Source organism: Mixophyes fleayi, chromosome 8 (assembly GCF_038048845.1).
Source record: "Mixophyes fleayi isolate aMixFle1 chromosome 8, aMixFle1.hap1, whole genome shotgun sequence".
Classification (NCBI taxonomy): domain Eukaryota; kingdom Metazoa; phylum Chordata; class Amphibia; order Anura; family Limnodynastidae; genus Mixophyes; species Mixophyes fleayi.
The window spans coordinates 121,190,641-121,213,831 of record NC_134409.1 but is presented as its reverse complement, the minus strand read 5'-3'; the positions used below and the strand labels follow the sequence as shown (position 1 = coordinate 121,213,831).

At 41.1% G+C, this 23,191-nt stretch overlaps 1 protein-coding gene across 3 annotated transcripts in view; it reads right to left on the bottom strand.

Moving 5' to 3' along the window:
* The window catches only part of PTPRG (protein tyrosine phosphatase receptor type G), a 393,194-nt gene that overhangs the window by 116,035 nt on the left and 253,968 nt on the right, over window positions 1-23,191 (bottom strand). For all 3 annotated transcript variants that reach the window (XM_075183332.1, XM_075183334.1, XM_075183333.1), the window contains exons 6-7: window positions 12,402-12,468; window positions 1,468-1,625 (exon numbers count right to left, since the gene is read on the bottom strand). In XM_075183332.1, coding sequence (XP_075039433.1) covers window positions 1,468-1,625; window positions 12,402-12,468 — 225 coding nt within the window. The remainder of the gene's footprint in view (window positions 1-1,467; window positions 1,626-12,401; window positions 12,469-23,191) is intronic.

The window sequence follows — 23,191 nt, the reverse complement described above, 5'->3', positions numbered from 1 at the left end:
AATGACCTGGTTTTCAATCCCCTTTTCCTCTAAATTCCGCTACTTGGTATCTTTTTAATGCTTCTTAGAGAACTGCATAAATATTGTGTCAGTAAGAAATGTTAGCGGTCAGGTTGGCTGCACTTTACTTGTGGAACGGGAACTCGCTGCGGAACTACACGCTGTGTGTGTAGGAAAATACAGTGTGGGGAACGAGTTCAATGCAGTCATGTTACATTAACCTTAAGCTGCTTAACACCAGATGAGGGACTGCAGAAAGATGTACTTACACACACACACACATATATATATATATATATATATATATTTGTAGATTTGAGATACATAGTTACCAAAAATGATCAACAGATGTTAAAAGTAGACCAACAGCTTCATCAATGTTAAGGTGTGTTCTACTAGGGTCTGACCACCTTATTGCATTCAGTCTTCATCACCCGCTTGACTGTGTGTACCCTGTTTATTAGCCAATCGTCTCATCAAAACGGTCACAGTGCAGCCAATCAGAATGGTCACCATGCAGCCAATCATCTAATCAGAATGGTCACAGCAGCAGGAGGCGAGTTTGCTGACCTCATGTAATTGTGTTAGTGAAGACAGTGCTACATGCGACCAGGGTTGTTTCTTGGTGTGAGGAACGGATGGAGGCAGCAAGAAGCCGCAGACTGATAGTTAGATAACGGAAAGACCAGAGGCCCCAACAAGCACAGAGTAGTGCGGGGCTCCTGTCACACTGACACAGAAATAATGTGGTGTCAAGTGCACCTCCATACAAAACTATGTTCCTATATCCAACTTGCTCCTAGAAGCATTGGACATATTTGACGATATAGCATATGCCATAGTAATCAATATTACCTGAACATTGTGCAAACTGAAAGTGAAGGGGTTAAATGCTTAGTCTAGGGTTTTTCAAATCCAGTCCTCAGGGAACCCTAAGGGGGGTATTCAATTGTCGGCGGGATTGCCAAAAATCGACCGCGCACGATTACCGATATTACGGTAATCGTGCGCGGAAAAACCGTTAATATGGTAATTTACTCGCTGGATTTCAGCTCGCAGCGGTAATATTTTTTGAGCGCGGGATTTTCGGCACTCCCACGGACAATTGAATATGCCCCTAAGAGTGCATATTTTCTATATCATCTAATTGGAGCACAGGTGTGTTAAATACTGAATAACACATTTTAAAGGATCCAGAGGTAGTACTAATTATTTGACTTGGGTTTTTGAGGAGAACTTGAAAACATGCACTGTTAGGGTTCCCTGCGGACTGGATTTCAGAATCACTGGTTTAGAGATGAGAACTCTCAGGGGCAGCATGAAGGATCTGCTGTTTAGTACAACCCTACACAATGGAATTTCTTTATAACAATCACAGTTTTTATCAATGTGATTTCAAGATGACCTATCTAGGAGGGAACAGTAATCGCACACTTTGTGGAGGTTGTGTATCCAGCTGTAACTCACCTGCTGATAAGAGATTGGGACAGGTCTGCTAAAAACCACCCACTCCACGATCTCGCTACACGGCGGTGTTGTCAGGGAGCCTGTATACCGGTAAAAACTACTTAGCGAAGACGGCAATAAATTCCTTAAGATAAATGGGTCCAGAAATGTTTCTTTCTCTGCAAAACAAAAGAAAATACTTGTGAAAACCTTGTTGACTTGCAAATCACTTCTCCATATTTGGGCATGTGACATATGGAACGCAGTGGGTGTAATCTGCTTTTTAGGGGTATAAAGACAGAGAACAGATGAGCACATAGGTATTTATGGTCTCTAGCATAAAAATATATTGGATAACATTGGTCAATTCTACTCATTGTTCTCTCTCATGAAATTGCCCCCCCCCCCCCCCCCTAAAGAGTTATCTGGAACACAAGAAATTACTGCAGTGTTGTTGAGTCACTCTCCCTGAGAGTATCAAGTCTCAATATACCATTAAACCAGGGGCCAGGGAACTCTTTTACCCCAAAATATATTTAGATACACCGATGCTACCCCCTTGATTTGAAGAGAAAGGAAATCATATATTATTAATTATTGGAATTCAAAGTTTTATTGAATCTATTCAAAATTTCTTTGAAAGCTTCAACTTCAAAGCTTCAGGTTTTGGAGAAATGATGTCGCTTCATTTTTGATACGAGCAGGGGCAGCCGCTGGGTCAGACGGCTATTAGGGCCAGGGGGTAGGCCGCCCCCCCCCCCCCCCCCCCCGATGCAAAATACATAATTTCCCCCCGCGGCCACATCTGATGATATCAAATGCGACCGCGTCAACGCACAGGCGGCCGCATCACATGACAGGGGACGCGGCCGCATCCCCTGTCATGTGATGCGGCTGCCTGTCTGTTCCCCGGGCTTCCCTCTCCCAGCCCGCGCTTGGCTACGAGAGCATCAATATTGGGGCATTTTGATGTCAGAGCAATTTGGATACAGTCTTCAGCATCCAATCGATTTCTCTGCTTTGTTTTTATGTTTAGTAGAGTGGAAAATCCTTGTTCGCAAAGGTAGGTTGTTGCAAAAGGCAGCAACTTTTTGACTGCCTCCTCATGTGCAATTTTGAATGCCTTTGCCGCTGGTGACATCCAAAAATATGACAGATCTGCTTTGTTTTCAAATGCAATACGTGCTTCATTATTGTATCGAAGCTCAAGAAGTGCCTCTGCCAACCCTTGCGGCTCTTCTGGTACAACAGCAATTTCACATTTAAAGGGGTCTACAATCCAACTGACAGCATGTGAATTGGCAGCATTACCCCCAGGAATTTCATTTTTACCCCATTTGGGGTAATTTACCCCTGTTCCCTGACCACTGCATTAAACAAACATTATACTGAACAATTACCGATCACAGACACATAGTTATGGTGACTAGTTTGTGGTCTGAACCAAATATTCAGCCTATCAGTTCACCAGGAACAAGTGAGATCACCCAGGCCAGTCAATTACAGCCATCAACCACTAAGTAGGCAACATGTACACTTTCTCACTTAAAGCAATGTGTGTTGGGGGTAACAAGTATTCCAATGTCTCAGAAGTCCTTCATTTCAAACAATCATTCCACCAGGTTTTATTTTTTATATAGTGTTGTCTTTTGGAGTATATTGTTGATACTTTACGTCAGCCCAGCAAGTGTTAAGCGGATAACATTCCGATTAAAAAATGCAAATATGCAGAGATATTAGTCACCCTCGCCTGAATAATTTATTTCTCTACGGTATACTGAACATTGATAGAAAAATAAAATAAACCATGGTTATGCACAGTGTATATTTTCCCTTTACACATTCACAGAATCTACATTGGAGATATTTATACCTGATATCACACTTCTGTTCCTAAATAGGGTACAAATAATGAACCCGTCTCAGGAGAAGCCTGGTCACATGGAACTAGTGACATCACAGGAATATTATTTTGTGATCAGTCCTGAGTGAAGTCACTAGTTCTTAGTGAATGGATAGACTGCACTAGTGTCCTCAGGCAAGATGGCTGCCTCCACCGGGTGCAGACGATAAGTGATCCTTACGAGCGAGAATAAACACTTGACAATTCAGTACATCCTTCACTGGGAAACTGAAATATCCACAGCAACAGCAGTGATGAGATGACCATTTAATGCAGGATAATTAGTAAAGGCTTCTCTAGCACACTGACCACATTTAGTCTCAATAGCATGGAGATCTGCGGGAAAAAGTAATCTTTATAAACCATCATTGGATTACATATTCTGTTTAATGTTTATCTCTGGAAAGGAAACATGACTGCAATGTTAATAGACTCTGAAGACAGACTGTATACTCCTTGACAGTGAGAGCTGAAAGCATAATAACATTAACTAAAAATGCCATTGAGTGGTGAAGAGTCAACACTTACTATCGTATAGTACTTACTTTGAATTCCAGTATTGGGCATTGAGGATAAAATCAATTGACTGACGAGCAATTTAGACAAATTTAAAGGATAACTCCACAGTGTCCATAGAATAAAGTCATTCTAAGTACATCTATACCCAAAGACTCATGGCAATTTTGTTACCAAGTAATAGTAAAGTGTAGTGAATATTCCCACCTCTACCCATTCAAAATCACCAACAGGCACAACCCGAATCTACGAACAAAACTTTGCTGTAGAAAAAAAAAAGCTGAAATGGTAAAGCAGAGCATGTCAGTTGTTTCTGACAAAACTTACAGAGAGATGCTATCCATGCCCTGGTGTATAAAACCACAAACTGTACAATCTTACTACAAGGCTTTAGGCTTCTGTACTACCCTAGACTGATGCAAGTGAAGCCCTCAAAAGAAACTATTTAAAAGGTGACAATTATTAACAAAGTTATGTGTGCGCACATACACTTCATTTAATTCTGGCAAATTATTTAGCTGAATAAAACACATTTGTAAAACCTACTAAATGCGTATTAATCACTTGTAGAGTATTTACTTGTTCTTTAACCATCGAGGAGTTAATACTCCTCTTCTGTTTCGGCACTCTATAGGAGAATCCCAGAGATCATGTTTCAGGGAGTAAGGCAGAGATCGTACAGAAGTCTTTGCCATATGCCTACTGTATCATTTTTAAATAATTAATTGTTCATCAAAGCGAAAGAAGAACAGGAATGCTAAATTCAAAGTTATTCAAATTCCACCCATGAATAATGGATGATTTTCATATTAAATACACAGTGTATTAGGCAGTCTACATTTCATTTCATTCTGTCCTTCAGTTTAACTATTTGGGAGAACATAATGACTGATGAAGCTGCGGGAGGATTACAATGAGCTGTCTGTTTAACATACGTGCCAGCACTCTATAGCTAGCTTTTTTTTTTCTTTTACAATTAAATGTGTGGGATTTGAGATTCAGCAAACGTACGTCAGACAGTATGAAGAGACCTGAAGGATTTATTTTTAGGTCTTGTATATAGGTGTTGAAAAGTGCCTGTTAAAAGTGAAGACAAATCTCGTAATTCGGCTTCACTTTGCATGTTCTGAAAGCCTCCCTGCAGCACAGTGCAGTATGTACCATGTACAGAGCCTCAACTCTAATGAATTCTGCAAGCTAGAAGAGCAGATGGGGAGTGCTATTTAGTCTGCACATTCGATGATTGGCTGTGGCTGCTGTCCAATCAGGTGCTGCGCTCGCTACACACCTCCAGTCCCTACGGTTTAACCTCTCTACATATTTTCACGTGTGCGTGCGTGTGTGCGCATGAGTGTGTCAAACTATGCACTTAAGTTATTCTTTGGGCTGTCAAAGTTAAAGGGCTTTTGCAGGCACACACTGATCCCCCCAAATACAAGCCCTTATACTTGAAGGACATGTAATGTCCTCATCTATCACTAAACTGGGCTGGATGCCAACAGCTGCATAATATTTCTGCTTAAAAGTATTGGTTACAATAATCACATTCATTTGTTGTTTCTGTGCTACATTGTTTTTAAAAAAAAAATTGCAAATCTAACTTGGTTGTGTAAACTTTGTATCATTCTAGAGGTACATTAAACAGCTCTCTGTGCATTATTCATATTGGTACATCTTATCCTAGCCCTTCCCACATACAAGGCTCCCAAATTTGACAGTACATGTATTAGAACAACATGATTACAGTCCCCTAATTAACAGAAACACACTATGCAGATTGGTGCATCGCCAGTGATATAACAGCAAGCTTAAAGTATAGCATTTTGTCTTCCTTTTATGATTAAAACAGGCAGAGCAGGTAGAGGCAAGTGTGGTCCAGCGTTGGAACTTTAGAGCGAGGGCTGAGCAATTTTGCAAAAAAAAAAAAATGTTAAAAGGTCAATCTAATGGGGACTACACCATGGAGAGCTGAAAGGGCTGCATTTAGGAATTTTCCTAACAACGAAACTGTTAACACTATGATTTGCTCAGCCTAGTGGGAAGTGTGCTGGACACCCGAGTGGGTGCGTAAAGCAAAGTGTGACGTAAGCAAAGCCAGTATTTGACAAAGGCTGATTAATATTCAAGAAACTACAGGAGTATTTATACTTATTGTAATAAGTCCACCATGCTCATCTTCACTCCTGTGCAGCAGGTTGCCAGGTTAAGAGGGAGGTGCTTCTCGAACGGAGCAGACAGTACTGACAGCTAGGCAGACTTGCTTTGCGGAAATGAACTGGGTGGATTGGTTGATTCATACACTGGGGTGGAGCCAGTGATGTCACAGTAATTTGAATGCCTGCATTCTCTGCTTTTTGACCTGTATCATATCCCATTAAGACCCTGCCCTGACACCGTCTGTCATGGTGGGGCAGCATAGTGGCTTAGTGGTTAGCACTTCTGCCTCACAGCACTGGGGTCATGAGTTCGATTCCTGACCATGGCCTTATCTGTGTGGAGATTGTATGTTCTCCCTGGATTTGTGTGGGTTTCCTCTGGGTGCTCCGGTTTCCTCCCACACTCCAAAAACATACTAGTAAGTTAAATGACTGCTATCAAAATTTGACCCTAGTCTGTGTGTGTGTGTGTGTGTTAGGGAATTTAGACTGTAAGCTCCAAAGGAGCAGGGACTGCTGTGAGTGAGTTCTCTGTACAGTCCTGCGGAATTAGTGGTGCTATATAAATAAATATATGATGATTATGATGATCTGAATAAAAAAAGATAAAATAGTAAAATGTAGATTGTAAGATCCATTTGCACAGGGACGGATGTGTATGCCTAAGCATTCTATGACCATACAGTGCTGCATAATTGCCACAATAATAAGGATAACAATGTTACAAGCACTTTCTTATTTTCTCCAAGCATACTGTTCGATTGATCCTCATCGACGGTTTTTATAGCTCAGTAAAGCCAGTGGAGCTGGAGGCTTGCCCCCCACAATTCTATACACAAATTGGTGTATACATTAATGATTTCAATGATGTGCAGATACCACCACTTGTGATGTACTATGCCATTGGTATAGGTATTAGCTGTATATTGCGCCCAATGTTTCCTTGTAAGGGATCAGCCACATGTGTCGAATAATACAACGCAAAGATCCCGCTGCATAAATGCATTTGGCAAGGGATCTAGCGATCTCTATGCTGTGCCATGTAACTAGTGTAATTAGTCCCCATGGACTCATGAAATTAGTGGCACAGATATAGACAGAAGAAAATTGTGTCTGCATCGAAATTCTCTTACTAGCGGCATTTACATAGTAGTTTACAAAATGAGACATGAGTATTACGCACACGTGGACCTGTTGACTTTACTGTGAAATTGGTGAAAACTCAAAAGAGACTCTTTCAATAAGTGAAGTCCAAATCGATCATTTAACACTTTCAGCGCCGGCAAAATCTATTCCGCCACCTCCTCCGAGCAGTCTCATTGTTAGGCGAGTAATGTAGCGTTAAGTCCACCAGCAAGAAGCGCTGTGTTCACGTGTAATTTAGGAGTTAATGTTTATGTGTACTTGACAAAAACATCATCTTATTTCACCATAATCATGGAGAAGTGGGGGGTTAAAAAGCAGCCGTATCGTCTTATATTCAGCATCACTGCTCCCTTGGAACCCATCCGTGGTAATAGCCAGCGGCTGATCACTACAATAGCAGCCTTTTTATATTCTTCTATCTACATGAAAGCACATTATGTGGGATTCAAAAGAAACCAATTCAACACCTTAAGTGAAAATCACAGCTTTGTGCTCCAGTCTGTTGAATTACAACTGGGACAAAATGTAGAGTCAAGTGCTCGCTGCCATCTTCACCCTCCTCGGTTACATCTTGCAGTACAATACCTGTTTACTTTATACTCCGCTCTTCTATCCGGTCCTGGGTGTATCTCAGCCAGGCCTGGGGAAAGGGAATATTTGAACTTTTCCTACAAGTAGGTTTGAGCAGTAAAGGAGAGCTCCCCGAGCATCAAATCTCCCCAGTCTTATGTGTGATCCTCTCCTTTCCTTCATCAATTGCCCAAAGCAGAACTCTCCAAATGAAACCTAGTCTGATCCCCCTGCTGCTCTACAGGTCTTCACAAGGGGATAGAAACCAAACAGACTCTTGGAAAGTAAACACGTATATACTGCTCAAGGTGGAACAGAAAAAAAAATAACTCAAGTGTTTTCCAAGTGGATGACAAAGAGGCTATTGATACTGTATGGTTATAGAATGCTTATTCATACACATCAGTCCTTGTGCAATATCTATTTGATATGTTGCACTATACAGAATGGAACATTAATACTAACCCAGTCTTGTACAGCTCCCATTCTTTCCATAGTCACCCGCTGCCAAGTAGGGCTTTGTAAGGGTCACCACTTTCCACCCACCCTCATACCCGGAAGCCTACAGGCTTTTCCAGGTGTTGTGAAACTACAAGTCCCAGCATACCCTGCCAGTTACTGTCTGGCAAAGCAGGCCGAGGCTTGTAGTTTCGCAAACCCTGGACAGTCACTGGTTGACAGGCCTGATCTAGGAGGAAAAGCAATGGGCTTTCATTGCAGAGGCCAAGCCTAGGTAAGTAATTCAACCTGCGTGAGCTGGAGGCAGGGCCGCTATCAGAAATCGTGGGGCCTGCGATCATGTGATCTGCCTGTGACAGCCAGATCACTTGATCGCAGAGGAATGATTCCTCCACCCCTGCGATCGCATTCGGGTGCCTGGCTGTCACGGTGACAGCGCAGAGTAGCGGAGACCAGCGGACTGCAAGACAGCGGGCCCCCAGGTAAGTTTGTGTTGCGCTGTTGTACCGGGCCCCCTGGCGTGCCCGGGCCCGGTACAACAGTACCCCCTGTACCCCCCTGATGGCGGCCCTGGCTGGAGGTCTATGGTGATTGCAATATCTGATTGGATTTGGTGATTGTTCATTGTCCAATCAGTTGCTACATTTATTATATCGTTCCAGTCTATAGCACAAACAGATGCAGGCTACCTAAAATTAATATCCATATATAATGTTTTGGCCTATCCCTCACCATGCCAAGTCAAGCATGCGAATGAAGAATAATTTACATATAAGACAGTTGATCTATTGCACCTCTACTACTTATAGAAGCCTTACCTTTACTTTCTAATTTAAGCGGTTTAAATTGTTTGCTTAGGTTTACTTAAAAAAATACTTATGTTATAGATTATTATATAAGGAACCACTGTCTGGAAATATCTCATTTAGAGACTATAACCATCGAGTGCTTATTTTAAAATAAAAAACCTACAAAAGTTTGATAGAAGCAGGAAACGCTCGCACTTCTTTGTCATTCTACGGCCCGTTACGGGATGATTCCATTTAGTCCACTGGGACTCTTACAGTCAATCGAAGTCCAGACCGCCTGCCAAAAAATTTCACTGAATTACCTCTTTAATCTCTCCATAGCACTCCGAACTCAACTGTAAGTGTTTGGACAAGGGCTCACAGAGGCTGCCAAATCGTTGCATAAACAGGGATACTTTGTGATAAATAGATCTCCGAAAACTATTACATCAAAATGGAAAGTAGCTGTACTCCTCAAGTGCTCTAGTGCATCTGTCCTGTACATTATAGGCATTTTGAAACACTATCTTAAAATTATTTCTGGGAGACAAACTTTAACAAATAATGATCAAGAAAAAAAAAAAAGAGAATAATTACGTATATTCGTATTCATAGCACGTGAATATATTACTGGTACAGCAGTGATTTCTCTATTTTATGCCTGGGGCATATTATTGGAACAGAAATTTCTCCTGTAAGATTTGAACACCTATTTTTCACTTCTTGCAGATTTATTGCCGTTCACAGCTGCAACATTAAATGGCTCCGAAAGTAGGACAATTAATCCACAGCGCTATTTGTTTTAATCCAAAAGTGTCAACTGGTTTTAGGTTTCCAGTCACAAGACGGTAGAAATCTCTTCTGCTAAACCCATGGACATAACTTCTGTCTCTAAACGGCTATGTAAAAGAAATGATTAGGATTTTCTAGCCTTCAAAACACAGAGGGGGCACACGTACCACATCATCATTTCTGGCGTCACTAAGAAACGTACGTGCAAATTGCAATTATTAGAACAATAAAAAACACTGTGCCAAGTACTCATTGAATACATTATTTCTGGCTCAGGACTCTAAACAAGAATTCAGCTGAAGACTGAACAATGCGATTAAATCCACAATCATAGAGAGATGCAGAGAATGAAAGACCAACGTGTGTCATTTCTTAGGCTAGGTACAGACTGGAGTGTTTTCGTCCAATAATCGGGCAAATCAGCCGACATACGACTGTTCGGTCGGAAGTCTACTTAGTGTGTATAGTGTCGATTGTCGGTTCATTTGGTTGGTCGTACGGTTTAATATTTTCTGACGATCATGTAGTGTGTATGCCCTCATGCTCACAATCTCCATAGAGTTTACAGAGTCGTGCTCTTTTCAGCCGATGCTAGTGATGAATGTCCCGGTGAATAAATGTAGAGAGTGCTGTAGAAGGAATAATTCATTTGTTCGTTCTGAGACAGAATGTTTTGTTTCAGAGCCACAGAAGCTAAGTAAATCCGTTAAGGACATGTGGAAAGCTATAACAAGGTGGTTTTAATCAGTGTGACAATGTGACTATAATGAATGAATGAATATTGTGCTGCCATTCTCTGAAGACTAGAGGACCAGATGAAGAGCACAGATCTTAAGGTAAATCGTGTCAGTGCGTATGGATGCACCACTAGACTGATCGGACCTTCAGTCGTAGGTACAACCGTTTGAGATAACACGTCGCTCGGATAATTCTTCAGTGTGTACCTATTCTTAAACAGACATGCACAATGTGCCAGTATCTGAGGAGTATTTTCCCACAAATATTGTTGACATATGGAATACTTTTCGTCTGAAAGCATAGAAATCATACTTCTAACCGCTTGTTGTTCCTAATACAATGGCCAATTTTGCTTAATTTTAATGGATATCATTCCAAAACTCTGTGGCTAAAAGAAAACTGTCAGTTAACTTTACGGACATTAACAGAAACCAACAAATTTAAATGATGGGATCATTGTAGTTACATTTTCCCATAATAACAGCAAACTGCTCATTTTTAATGACAAAGGAATCCAGTGAGATAACATTGTACAATGTGATCCACACAGGTTGGGGCGATCGGTTTAAAAATGCTTACACACATTGCTGAGTAAAAAAAATATTATGATATGTATTTGTACCCAGTGAAATGTGTCTAGCAATGCACAAAACATTATTTTAGACAAAAAAAAATAATAAATAAAAAACCAAGTACTATAACTTCCCAGTTTGCAGGAAAAATTCAATTAAAACCGACTTAGGAACGTCAGTAAACTAAAAGATTTTATGATTAACTGCACAAAGGTTATCATAATTAAATAAAACCTATATTAAGGCAACACACTAAGGTTACCACAATCCCAGCAAACTGCACATTTTAATCAACAGAGAAATCTCCTCAAATAATGTTCTGCAAAGTTAAAATGATTTCCACAAATGGACACACTTGATTTATGATCATCACCAAAACACGAAGACAAATAATTTATGGAGGAACAAAATATTCTAAGAGGAGAATTTTCAGAACATACACAAGATAAATAGCAGGATAGAAACATCAGCACTCTGTGCCGCTGTGCTAATATGGGTGATGTATAGTAACTTGTAATGATTTATAACGCACGTATCACAGAGCCGTGACTGAAAGGAAACAAATTGCTTACTGTTAGCACAAATCCATTTTCAGGTAAAATATGAGCTTGATCCTTGCTAATCAAATAATGGCTCTTATGCCTGTACCACGCCTGACAGAGAGCACCAGGTCATTGTATAGTAACATTCCTGTACCGTGGCATTAGGGGCTCAAGGAACCAGTGAGTAATACTCATGTTCTCTAGTCAAAACTAATTTTGCAACTAATTAAAAAAGAGACACGTGGAAGATAAGTAATGTGACCTTTCAGTGTAAAAACAGAAATCTACTAGCATGCTTTTAGAAGCGCCAGGATACTTTGTGTCTCTATTTTGTACTATAATTGTACTTTTCTTGTTTAATTTTTACAAAAATACAGTATTTAAAGGATTTTTTTTTATTTTATCTCTCCTCAAGGAGAGCCCAAAAGTGAGATCCTACATGATTCATATACCCCTCCCCTGCTGCGCAATTTGTGATTTCGCTAAGTGGGGGTGGGGCCACGATGAGGCGAATCGCTGCGAATCCCGCCAAGTCCCTGCCTGCTTCACTAGCGAAGTGGGTGGGATGTGGGAGAATGGTCTGCTCTCCCGGGAGTCTGAGAGCACTGTCTGACATTCGGGAGTCTGACAGACATTCCACCAAAGTATACTCAGCTGTCTTCAGAGCTGGTGGCAAAAATATCTGTCGAATGCAAATTCATCAAAATACCCAATTTAGTAGAAACTTTACTCTGTGGAAAAAAATAATAAAACGGAACATGTCGGCGGCTTACCATGATGGACAACGCCCTTCAGTCCGTGAATAATGGGATCCAGAGCCGGATTGTTTTTCTGAGTGGCCTGGAAGTAAAACAGAACACAACAAAAATGTTACAGGAGAAAAAAAAAATCCCAGGCAGAAGCATTTTTAATATTTAAAGCAAAATGTCTCACTAAAATAGAATACATGACATTTAAATGAGCCCTTTCCACACACCTTAACAACCTTATTATAATGTTTAGCAGGGCTCCTCAGAGTGACTGTAAAAGGAAACACAAGAGCGATCGTGTGTGCGCCTGTATGTGAAATGATTACCAATCTATAGCAGACCCTATACACATATGTGCAAGCATACAACATTGTATAGAAGATCAGGCAGACACAAGGACTGGACATTCTGAACACCCACTACCCCCCACCAGGATATCGCAAAACATCCAGTCATAAAAAATGTATAGCTATTGACAAGTCTGATGAAGCAAAAAATATGTTTTGTGCGAATCTGTGTGAGCCCGAGGCCGCTGGAGATAATATCAGATTCAATGATGCGAGGGATAAGACATTTGGATTTTCCTAACCTCTTTAGAGCTAAAAGCATTCTCAGGAAGACTTGAAATGTCCCCCAATTATTGTATTCACTTGGGGAATCCTCTATCAGCTTTGCAGGGCTGTCCTAATTTTTAATATTCAGGAAAGGTAATATAGTCCTAGCAGTAAAACAGGAATAAGCCGTCCGGGGCATGGCAGAGACATTACCATTAAGCGAACAGAGATTGTGAATCGTGACAGGGATTTTTTTTTTTTTTTTTTGGCATTCATTAAAAACACGATGTTCTGTTTTTGCAGCTCTTGGACCTGACAATGCAGCATCAGCTGCCTTAATAATGTATTAATTTTGGGAAAAAGTGCAGAATTTCAGTTTGTGTGCTTTATGTACTATGCTATATATTATGTATAAGTACAGCGTGGTTATTTCTGGTGGCTTTCAGTAGCAACAATACAGTATTCTCAGTGATAACGGAGTTTGGCAGAACTCTTAAGACATCTTACTGAGATCACCAATTCCTGCCTCTTGTTAGAGAACATTGTCTTACGAACATGTCTTTGGAGTTGCAGAGACCTTGCGGACACTGCATTGCCTCACTTAAAGGGGTAGATTTAATAAAGCTTCTATAAAGAAAAAGTGGTGGTGTTGCCCATAGCAACCAATCAGATTATAGACTGTACTAGATAAATAATAGCTTGAATCTGATTGGTTGCTATGGGAAACACCTCCACTTTTTTTTCCTTTTAAAAAGCTTTATCAAATCTCCCCCCAAAGTCTTTATTCAATTTGAATTTGACACGTCAACACTGCAAATTCATAATTCATAGCCGGCCACCACCCAGTCAGCTGTTATAATACATTATAATGACATTTCAGAGAGGTACAGCGTTTTGTCACTATGCAGTATTCTGGAGAAAGAGAAAGGTCGTTATAAAAACCATATACATCCACCAGTCCCTCCGGGGGACATGTCGGTCCGGACTACTCCACGTTAACCCTTGCCTGCCTGGCTCAGAGTTCTGCAAATATATCCTGGCTAGTGCCAACAAGACTTTGTAGTTATAGATATTTAACAATTCTGTCAAGAGTACACATAGGTTTACGAGTCATGATGTTAATACAATACACCTATTTTAGGTCAGAGCTTAGGGCTCAGTCACACGTATCATAATCACACCATCCGATGACGAATCTATGGTTCATTGCATTCTAAAATTTTAATGCCACGTTTACATTTAGAATGTGGTACGATCTATCACTCGAGTTAACAGGCACCCCCAGTACAATAGAACTGGTAAAAGGCAGATGCAGTAAAAAAAAAAAATTGTGAAAAATCGCAGCTAAAGCGTGTTTTAGTCGTCATGCTTGTCACCCGTTTTCACAGGGCATATTTACAAACATGCTCTTTTTCAGATGCAGGGGCAAACGCAGGATTTGTAGAGGGGAGTTTCCACACCGCGCCGCCAGTGGGCGTGACCAGCATGCATGGGGGCGTGGCTATAATTTTAGACAGTGCTTGGCTGCTCTCCGGCTCTTCCTATCCCCATAATATACACGGGCAATGCTGCGTGCACTACTGTTAGGTGCACACAGCTCTCCCTTTTCAAGCAGAGCTGTGTGAAGCTGGGGCAGGGTCCAGCCACCTCAATTATACAGTGCTCCAGGCTTGGAGGGGGGTTCCAGGCACTAAAAACCCCCCCTTCCTCAGTTTGCCTATGAGATGGGGCCTAGAATAAGACTGGTACTCAGCTCTGTGATCCTTGGTTCAATTTTGTATTTATATTTACCCTTTTAAAATTTATTGTTTTTAACAGTTGTAAAAAGCAGGATCACCTGTCTCCACCATACACAGGATGCATTTTTTGGGGGTCACATATTAAAAGGACCTATGTTTTTAATCTGAAATAATGTTGAAACATTTTTTTTTTCCATTGTAATGTTTCAATATAAGCTACTTTTCTATAACGGAAAAGTGCATAAAACAAATCATGTGGTTTCTTAAATGCTAAATGGCAACTAACAGAAATTGCCGCCCCAGTCGAGTTAAAAAAAAAAAAGCAAAGTGCAGGTTGATTGATAGAATGTGTCATTTGCTGAACAGCAAAATGGGACAGATGAAATTTTATTTAAAGCAATCTTAGGGCAGTGGACCACTTACTCTCCTTTGAGAAAATAATATGATTTCTTCCCGCAGAACCGTGTCTGCTTATTTAAGCAGCAGTGTACAAGATCTTTCAATCCTTACAACCGGCAAGAAAGAGAAATGACCCATCGGGGGGTAACATTTTATCAGAATGAAGTCTTTCCTATACTAACGGCCACTGGTTTTAAATGTTGTTTTTTTTTTCCCAGCATTGAAAGTAATACCTTGGATACATTCACCTTTGTGCTGCTGTGGGCAGTCTATTCAATTAGAGACCTTGCTTAAGGGAACAAATACAGGATCATTTTTTTTTTATTTTTTTTTTTAAGTTGAAGATGGAGAAAAATAATCTATAAGTGAAAATTGAGGTCACGCTCACTGATCGACAAGAAATGTAACTTTGAAGAAATAGATTAGCTCAGTGGTGCGTAACATGCGGCAGAAGCCCCGACATGTGTAAGCCCCAGCGTGGCCTGTTTAGCAGGTACTGGAGAACATTCTGTTTAAGAATATTCTGATTTAGAAAGAAAGATATCTCCTTATAGTCATCATCATTTATTTATCTAGTACCACTAATTCCGCATTCACATCAATCCCTGCCCCATTGAAGCTTACAGTCTAAATTCCCTAACATACACACAGACAGACAGAGAAAGGAAGACTAGGGTGAATTTGATAGCAGCCAATTAAGCTACTAGCACAGTTGTTCCCAAACTGTGAGCCTAGGCTCCCTGGGGTGCCTTGGTAATCTCACAGGGGTGCCTCGGAAAGGGCCAGTGGGTAAGCAAGGCGGTGGACTCATTGGTAATTATTTTGACTTTAGGGGTGCCTTGAAAAAATTATGGAGACCCTAAGGGTGCCTTGAACTGAAAAAGTTTGGGATCCACTGTACTAGCAGATTTTTGGAGTGTGGGAGGAAACCAGAGCACCCGGAGGAAACCCACGCAAACACGGGGAGAACATACAAACTCCACACAGATAAGGCCATGGTCGGGAATCGAACTCATGACAACATTGTTCTGAGGTAGAAGTGCTAACCACTGAGCCACCGTGCTGCCCTGTAGTCCATGCTGTAACAAGCAGCCATAGTCCTTTGTGGCATGCTTGAGTGACAGAAGGAAGCACAGAGCTCAGTTACAAAGCAAAAACATTTTGGTATGCCATTGAACAGGCAGGATGTCTTAGAACCACGGAACCAGTACCATAAGTCGTGTAGTTTGTTGCACAGTGAAGGCAACTTATGAATCAGTTACACGCAAGACGTTCTAACTAGAGTGGTTTGGATTGGGGGGGTTCCAAGATTAGTATCTGAATTATACATAGAAAAGGGGCAGAAACTAGGACTGTCGCTGGAAAAAACACTCCCACACGTGAGAACCCCATTATTGATCATGTCTGTATAGAACAAGATCAGTGTTGCGGCAAATATTTAGAATATTGTCTTCTAGTTGTCAGAACATTCTACAAACTGTGACCATATGGGAAAAAATGACACCTACCTACATAACTAAAAAAAATTTTTTTAGTTATGTGAATCGATATTTTGGAAAACTGTGATTCCCCTGTGAGTCGATGTTGTCCACGTTAGTTTTAAAAGTCTATCTGAGAGCTGACTATTGTTTTCTGGCTACCACGGGGTGAATATTATAAGCTCCCTTGTAGCCTCTGCCTTTGATTCCTTAGTGGGATTGCATCCAGTTAAAACATGTGGATTTATCCAAGGTCTACATAACCCCAGACTCCGCGAGGGAGCCAGTTTCCTGCTAATTACATGAGCAGTAAGAATGGATCTTAGTACAAAGAAGTACGACTACATAATATGTTGAAAACATTTGCCTCATTGCAGGGCTGGAACTAACAAAATTCATTCTGTCTTTGTGGAACATTTTGTTTCACAACAGCCAATATGATGATAAATTCACAAAGAAAAAAAAACTACTTTGGATGCGCTGAGATTTGGTGATGTGATTTGACTTCAGGCACTAGGTGACTGTGAGACTATGGATGACTGCACCGCACAGTGAACAGTCAACCTGAGCTGACAGGTGTACTGAGCCAAGGACTGCTAATTGTATCACAGAGAAAGTTCACTTCTAGTACTATAGTAACTGGCAGTAACCATAGCAGAGAAATGCATTTGTTTTAGGCTTTCATCTGCATTCATTTATACTTCTGCACAAAATTCCTCTATGATCACGGGTTTCTCTCAAATACCTGTCTTTTTTATAACCTTTATAAACGTATACACATACTTATGACTGATATTCGTATAAGGTTATAAAATACAACTTTAAATTGCCACCTAGATAAAAGATTTTACTAAAGTGCCCCCCCCCCCCCCCTCCCTAGCCAGGACCCCCCAAAGCTGCTACAGGAGCCATTATTCTCCATATACATTTAGCGAACCAACTTTTAAGAGCCAGCAGAGGGGGGTGTGAGCATGAGAACAAATCACAATAAGTAATCTCTTGATTGCAGCTTGTGATTGGCCATTCAGACACCCTTCTCCTTTGTTTTGTGGCAGAGCCTATCAGAGAGCGCTCCGGGAAAAAATGGATTCACGGAGCGGCCCCAAAACCTTTAACTAGGCAGTAGGACAAATTTAGGTTTACAGATCCATTAAAAGGGACTATTCTTATTATTGTAGATTTGTAATGGACCACAGTGCTCCTCAGCGCTGTACAGTGGGGAAAACAGGACATATATAAAATAGGGACATACAAGGTAGACAAAATAAATGTAGGCATTAAAACAAAGGGTATGGAGGACCCAGCTCATTAGAGAGCTTACACTGTAAGTGGAAGAGGGTACAGCTGAAACAAGAGGAGCAAGTGTGGCTCAGAGTGGAGATTGGGACAATTGTGAGGGTGCATTAGTGTGAGTAGTATTATTGGGGATAAGGTCACCTCTAAAAAAAAGAGATGGGGTTTTCAAAGAGTGTCTAAAGATTTGAAGGCTGTGGGAAAGTTTAACTGAGCGTGGTAGGGAATTCCACAAGTGGGGAGAAGTCTTGTGGTGGGAGCGAGAGGTGGCTACCAGAGACGAGACTAGGCGCAGGTCAGAGGTAGATCTAAGTGGGCGGGAGGGAGAGTATTTTGATATCAGATTTGAGATATATGCAGGTGTAGTGCTGTTGAGGGCTTTGTAGGCAAAGGTGAGAAAATTATTATGACTATTATGAAACTAAAAATTTGGTATGGGCAATATTAAATGGATCTTTTGATAATTGATACTATAATGTGAAGGGCTTTCGTCACTCTCTGAAGACATTATGCTTAGATTACCAAAACCAGGTGTTGGAAAAATTTGAAACTTCTACAAAAATGTAAATCAACGGAACCATTAATATTAACCTGCAATAAAAAAAACGTCGCAACTACTAACCTGAAGCAGGAGTGTTAGAAAAGGTGGGATTGTTTTAGTAGACCTCAGCAACATGACACTTACGTTTTTAGTTAACACTTTACAAATTCCCCTTAAGCAGCCCAATATTTCTATTCCACTTGTCCTCTAACCTGCCTCCCCCATGTTGCAATAACCAGTCGATTGGTTCTAAGGAATAACAAGCATTTTCTCATCAGATGTAAAAGAATTCTCGTCAATCCAACGTGGGGACAGACACTTTTTTAGAAGCACTTTTCATTGTGCATGAGGAATCAACATGCTGTGTCTTAGAAAAATAACAAGTCTCATGTGCCAAAGTACTTGGTAAGTCAATGTCTCACATAACAATAAGTAAATGCAAATCCTTGTTAGATTATAATGAGATTTTAAAAGCAGACAGTGACTCTTATGCTCACAATTCCCTGTGCACTTATGTGAACACTAATGTAATACGAGGGCAAGTGATCACGATGGCTTCAACAAGAAGCGCAGGACACAGCCTCCCACGTATACAATTTGTATCTCTAAATCGCTGCTGGTTTCCTGCAGTATTTCTTTCTTATGTAATAAACTGATTAGAAATGAGGGGAGGCAGACTATTTGAAACAGACAGAGATTTTCTATTAAGCACTGAAAATGACAATGCTATCCAGCAAATCTCTAAAATGTTCTCCTTTTGAAATTTGCGGAGTCTGAATGCTCAACAGGTTAGAGAAAAGCAGAAAGAAAGCAAGTTTGACATGTAATAAAGCTCATCAGAGCAGGCTGGATAATCCTGTCCTGTACAGGTAACAGATAGCCCAGCTGGCCTGGTATAGTAATACCGCTTTCATACTGCCGCCCCAGCAATATCCCGGGTTTTTCAAGCCGGGTTTTTGCCGGGGCTCGTAGCGTCCCAGCTCAAAAACACCATTCATACTGCACCTCGGACCCGGGAATTTCCCGGGTTGACCCCATTCATACTGCACAAGTCTGTGCCCTGGCAATTTGTGGGAGTCATCACCAGAGCAGTTTTCATTGGCTGAAAAATGGTGATGTCATTGAAAGGTGACTGGTTTTTTGACGCATAAAGATGATGCAAAAGTGGGTGGTGATTCATCATCCTCCAGAGACAGGCAGACAGCCAATCAGCTTGTTTTCTGTGCAACCTGGGTTGAAAAACCCGGGTTGCACCATTCATAGTGCAGGCAACCCGAGTCCGACCCGGGAATTACCCCTTGATAAATCCCGGGTTGAAGACCCGGGTTTTTAGACCCGTGATCTTTGACTTGTACCATTCATACTGCACCAAGACCCAGGTCGTTTGAGCCCGCCCCGGCAAAAACCCGGGATTTTGGTGCAGTATGAATGGGGTATTACTAGACTTTTTATCCTTTTGTCAACTTGACCTCTCGATCTAACAGCATAGCAACTGTGCAGCATACTTAGGTTTTGCCACTAGGAGCACTGTCTCATTGGAATCTACTGATGGAGTTATATTTTACCTTTGTCATATTAGCACTATAGAAAGTTCCATTACTCCTGGTTTGCAGAACCTGTAAACTCTACAATAAACAAACTCACTTGTTCCCTGTACATTGGGCAGAATTTTAAAGTCGTCATGTGTGATTTTCGATTGAAGTTCTGAGCCAGGTCTACCGGAGTTCGTAAAGCCGGTGGCATTCATCATTACCATATTAAGGGGGCAATGCGAGGACCCGGGTGTTTTTTAATAAGGGTTGTACATCAACAAGCCACCGTTCCTCTTATTGCCCCCTTAATAGCGGTAATGTGACTGTCGTTATTTTAAGTGACAACAATCACAGTACCGGCATTTTCTTCTGTCGCAGTTTATAGAAGCCCTGTCGGAAATAACGTGTGTCAGTTTTTGGGGAAGTCTGTCTTGGTACATGTCGGCATGTGAGCGATCGCCATTTTAGTGTCGCTCTAACTCTTGTCGGGTTTATCGCCATCGTCATTTAGTACCCCACCCTGTAAAGCTGTAATGTATGACTGAAAAAAGAAGAGACATTACAGTAAATTACCATTTAGTTCGATGTTACCAGCAGTCATTATAACATCACAGAAGCCAGACATGATGGACATCTACATAAACCACTAACTGGCGGTACAGCCACATTCTACTAATCATAATTCATAACAATACATATATTTTAAGCCGGATCCCCTTAGGTCTCTCACTCACACATATCATCACAGAAACCTCATGTAGCCATCGCACATTCATTTCTTTCAGACCCACCAGTACCCTATTGTTTTATTTAATTGTCCTTTTTTTAGCTTTCCGTCTCCAAATCCCATTAAAATGTCTCAATTATCCTCACATAAAGCTACACTAGAGTCTTTAAGTCAAATTAGAATTTGTCTAGACGACTAATAATAATCTGAAACATTTCTAATTATATCATTCCTTACTCAGAACAAATCACAGCAACAAGGATTAGATTTCTTTTTAAACTACTAGGATGCCTGCTGAATCAGCCTGGTGCTCTTTCATTTGAATGGCACGACACTTATAAAGTAAGATGAAGAGAGAGAATTATTGTGGGGAAAAAAAGATGTAAATAACTTAAGCATCTCTTGACTAGTGTGATACTAGTTGCCAACATTTATATTCTGTAAGTTTCCCTTTCTAATTGTGTATAGATGGACAACTAGACAGTGACATTCTTTTGTCCTGCATAATACTCTAATATCTCCCAATTTGAGTGGACCGTCCTGCAGATCCAGACAGTTCGGAGATATGTGCCGCTAAGGGGTGCACATCAATGCCAAGCGCACCCGCTGCCCATTCCCACAGCACTGAAGGGGTGTTTTAAGTTGAAGGTAAGAGGGGGGGGGATGGCTCAGTGCTTCAGAAACACAGGCATGCCCACAAGGGGCGTGGCATGTCCAAACGTGATGTGGCCACACCCCATGTACAGTGACCACTCCCCCTTCTCGTGTACACGCCGTTCCAATTAGGAAATAATACAAGTAGGAGGTATGCTCACAGCACTAGTGGTGGCATGTAGCAACTAGAGATGTTCACAGACCCCTGTGTTTTGGTTTTGGATCTGGATTAACCTCGTGTTTTGGTTTTGGTTCTGTATTTTTTTTTTTTTAATAGCTGAAAATGCTCACATAATTTGGCTCTTTTTTTGTTCCTAAATTATTATTAACCTCAATAACATTAATTTCCTGCTACCCCTCCTGTTTATGTGAGCAATGGCACTGAGCAATGTCACTGGTGACTGGAGAGTGACAACAACACTGCTACCCCTGTTTCTGTGTGAGCAATGGGGCTGGATCTCCTGGGGAGGGAGGTACTTACGGAATTCAAACCCCGCGAGATCTGACGATGCAACAGTGGCGTTTTGCCTCGATTCAGATCCGAGGAAGCGGGAGAGTAAACTCGGATCTACGATGTTCAGATGGGCTCGGTATTCGGAAAACCGAGCCTGAGCATCTCTAGTAGCAACAGGTCATCACTCAGACTGGCCTAAGGCAGCCAAGTACCGCACTGCGTGCACTGAATGACGGTACATAGACACGGGTGTCTGTGTCTGTTGTGGTTCATTGCCCTGAGATTACCATAAAATGAACGCAGTGTGCATGGAGCTCAACAGATCATGATCATCATTTATTTATATAGCGCCAGCATATTCCGTAGCGCTTTACAATTGGGAACAAACATTAATAAGACAATACTGGGTAATACATACAGACAGAGAGGTGAGAGAACCCTGCTCACAAGCTTACAATCTATAGGACAATTGGAGTTTGAAACACAAGGGCATGTGCTACATCATATTGCACACTGGACCAGCTAGAGTGCAAAAGTAAAAGTATTGAGTGTGCTGTGTGCGCAGCAATGTTGATCAGAGGGTTGTTTTCTTGTGTTAGCTGTGTAGAGGGTGGTGATAGGGTAACCGAGGGAGATTAAGATGATGATTGAGGAATATCATAAGCTTGTCTGAAGAGGTGGGTTTTCAGAGAACGCTTGAAGGCTGTACTCCGTATTCCCCTGTGGACTAAGGAAAGTGTGGCGGCGGCAAGATACGGCCATGGAACCAAAGCTAGCCTGGAACACAGCGGCCGGAGAAGAACACCATTATCCAAGAAGTATTGTACAAAAAGCCCTGTGTCCATCCAGATAAGCAGAGACCGCAATATATAATTTACATCTCTTTTCAAATATAATTTAAATGTTTTGTGGTCCTTTCAATGAATTGCACACTGCTTCCTCAATGTAAAATCCTATCAGCATACGGCACATGTATAGATGTATATATTTCAGCTTTAATAATATTTCTTTTTTTTGCAGCCTTAACACCTCTCCCCTGATGCTTTATTTTAATAGAATTTTTTATGTTTTCTAATTAGTTCTTTTCCTGAAGTAGAGCTTCACAACCTTACTTACAATAAAAGCCAATTGAACTTAACCAAGGATCATTTTAAGTCCATCTGGAGGTTGTTAAGACAAAGATGTGGTTTAGAAGACTCTTCGGAGTGCTTTGCATACTCCCTGTAGAGGAAGCTCATTTGAACTGTTCCTTCTCTTCTTACAGACACAGAACACAGCGTTGAGACTAATAGGAACACACCAATGTTCAGCTGGGGGTTATTGAGGAGCAGCAATGATCGGCTTTGAACTTACTGGGCTCTTATTAAATTTGCATGTTGCATAATGTAATTGATTTGGTAAATGTGTAGAAGCAGCAGATACTGAATGCAACGGAGGATAATG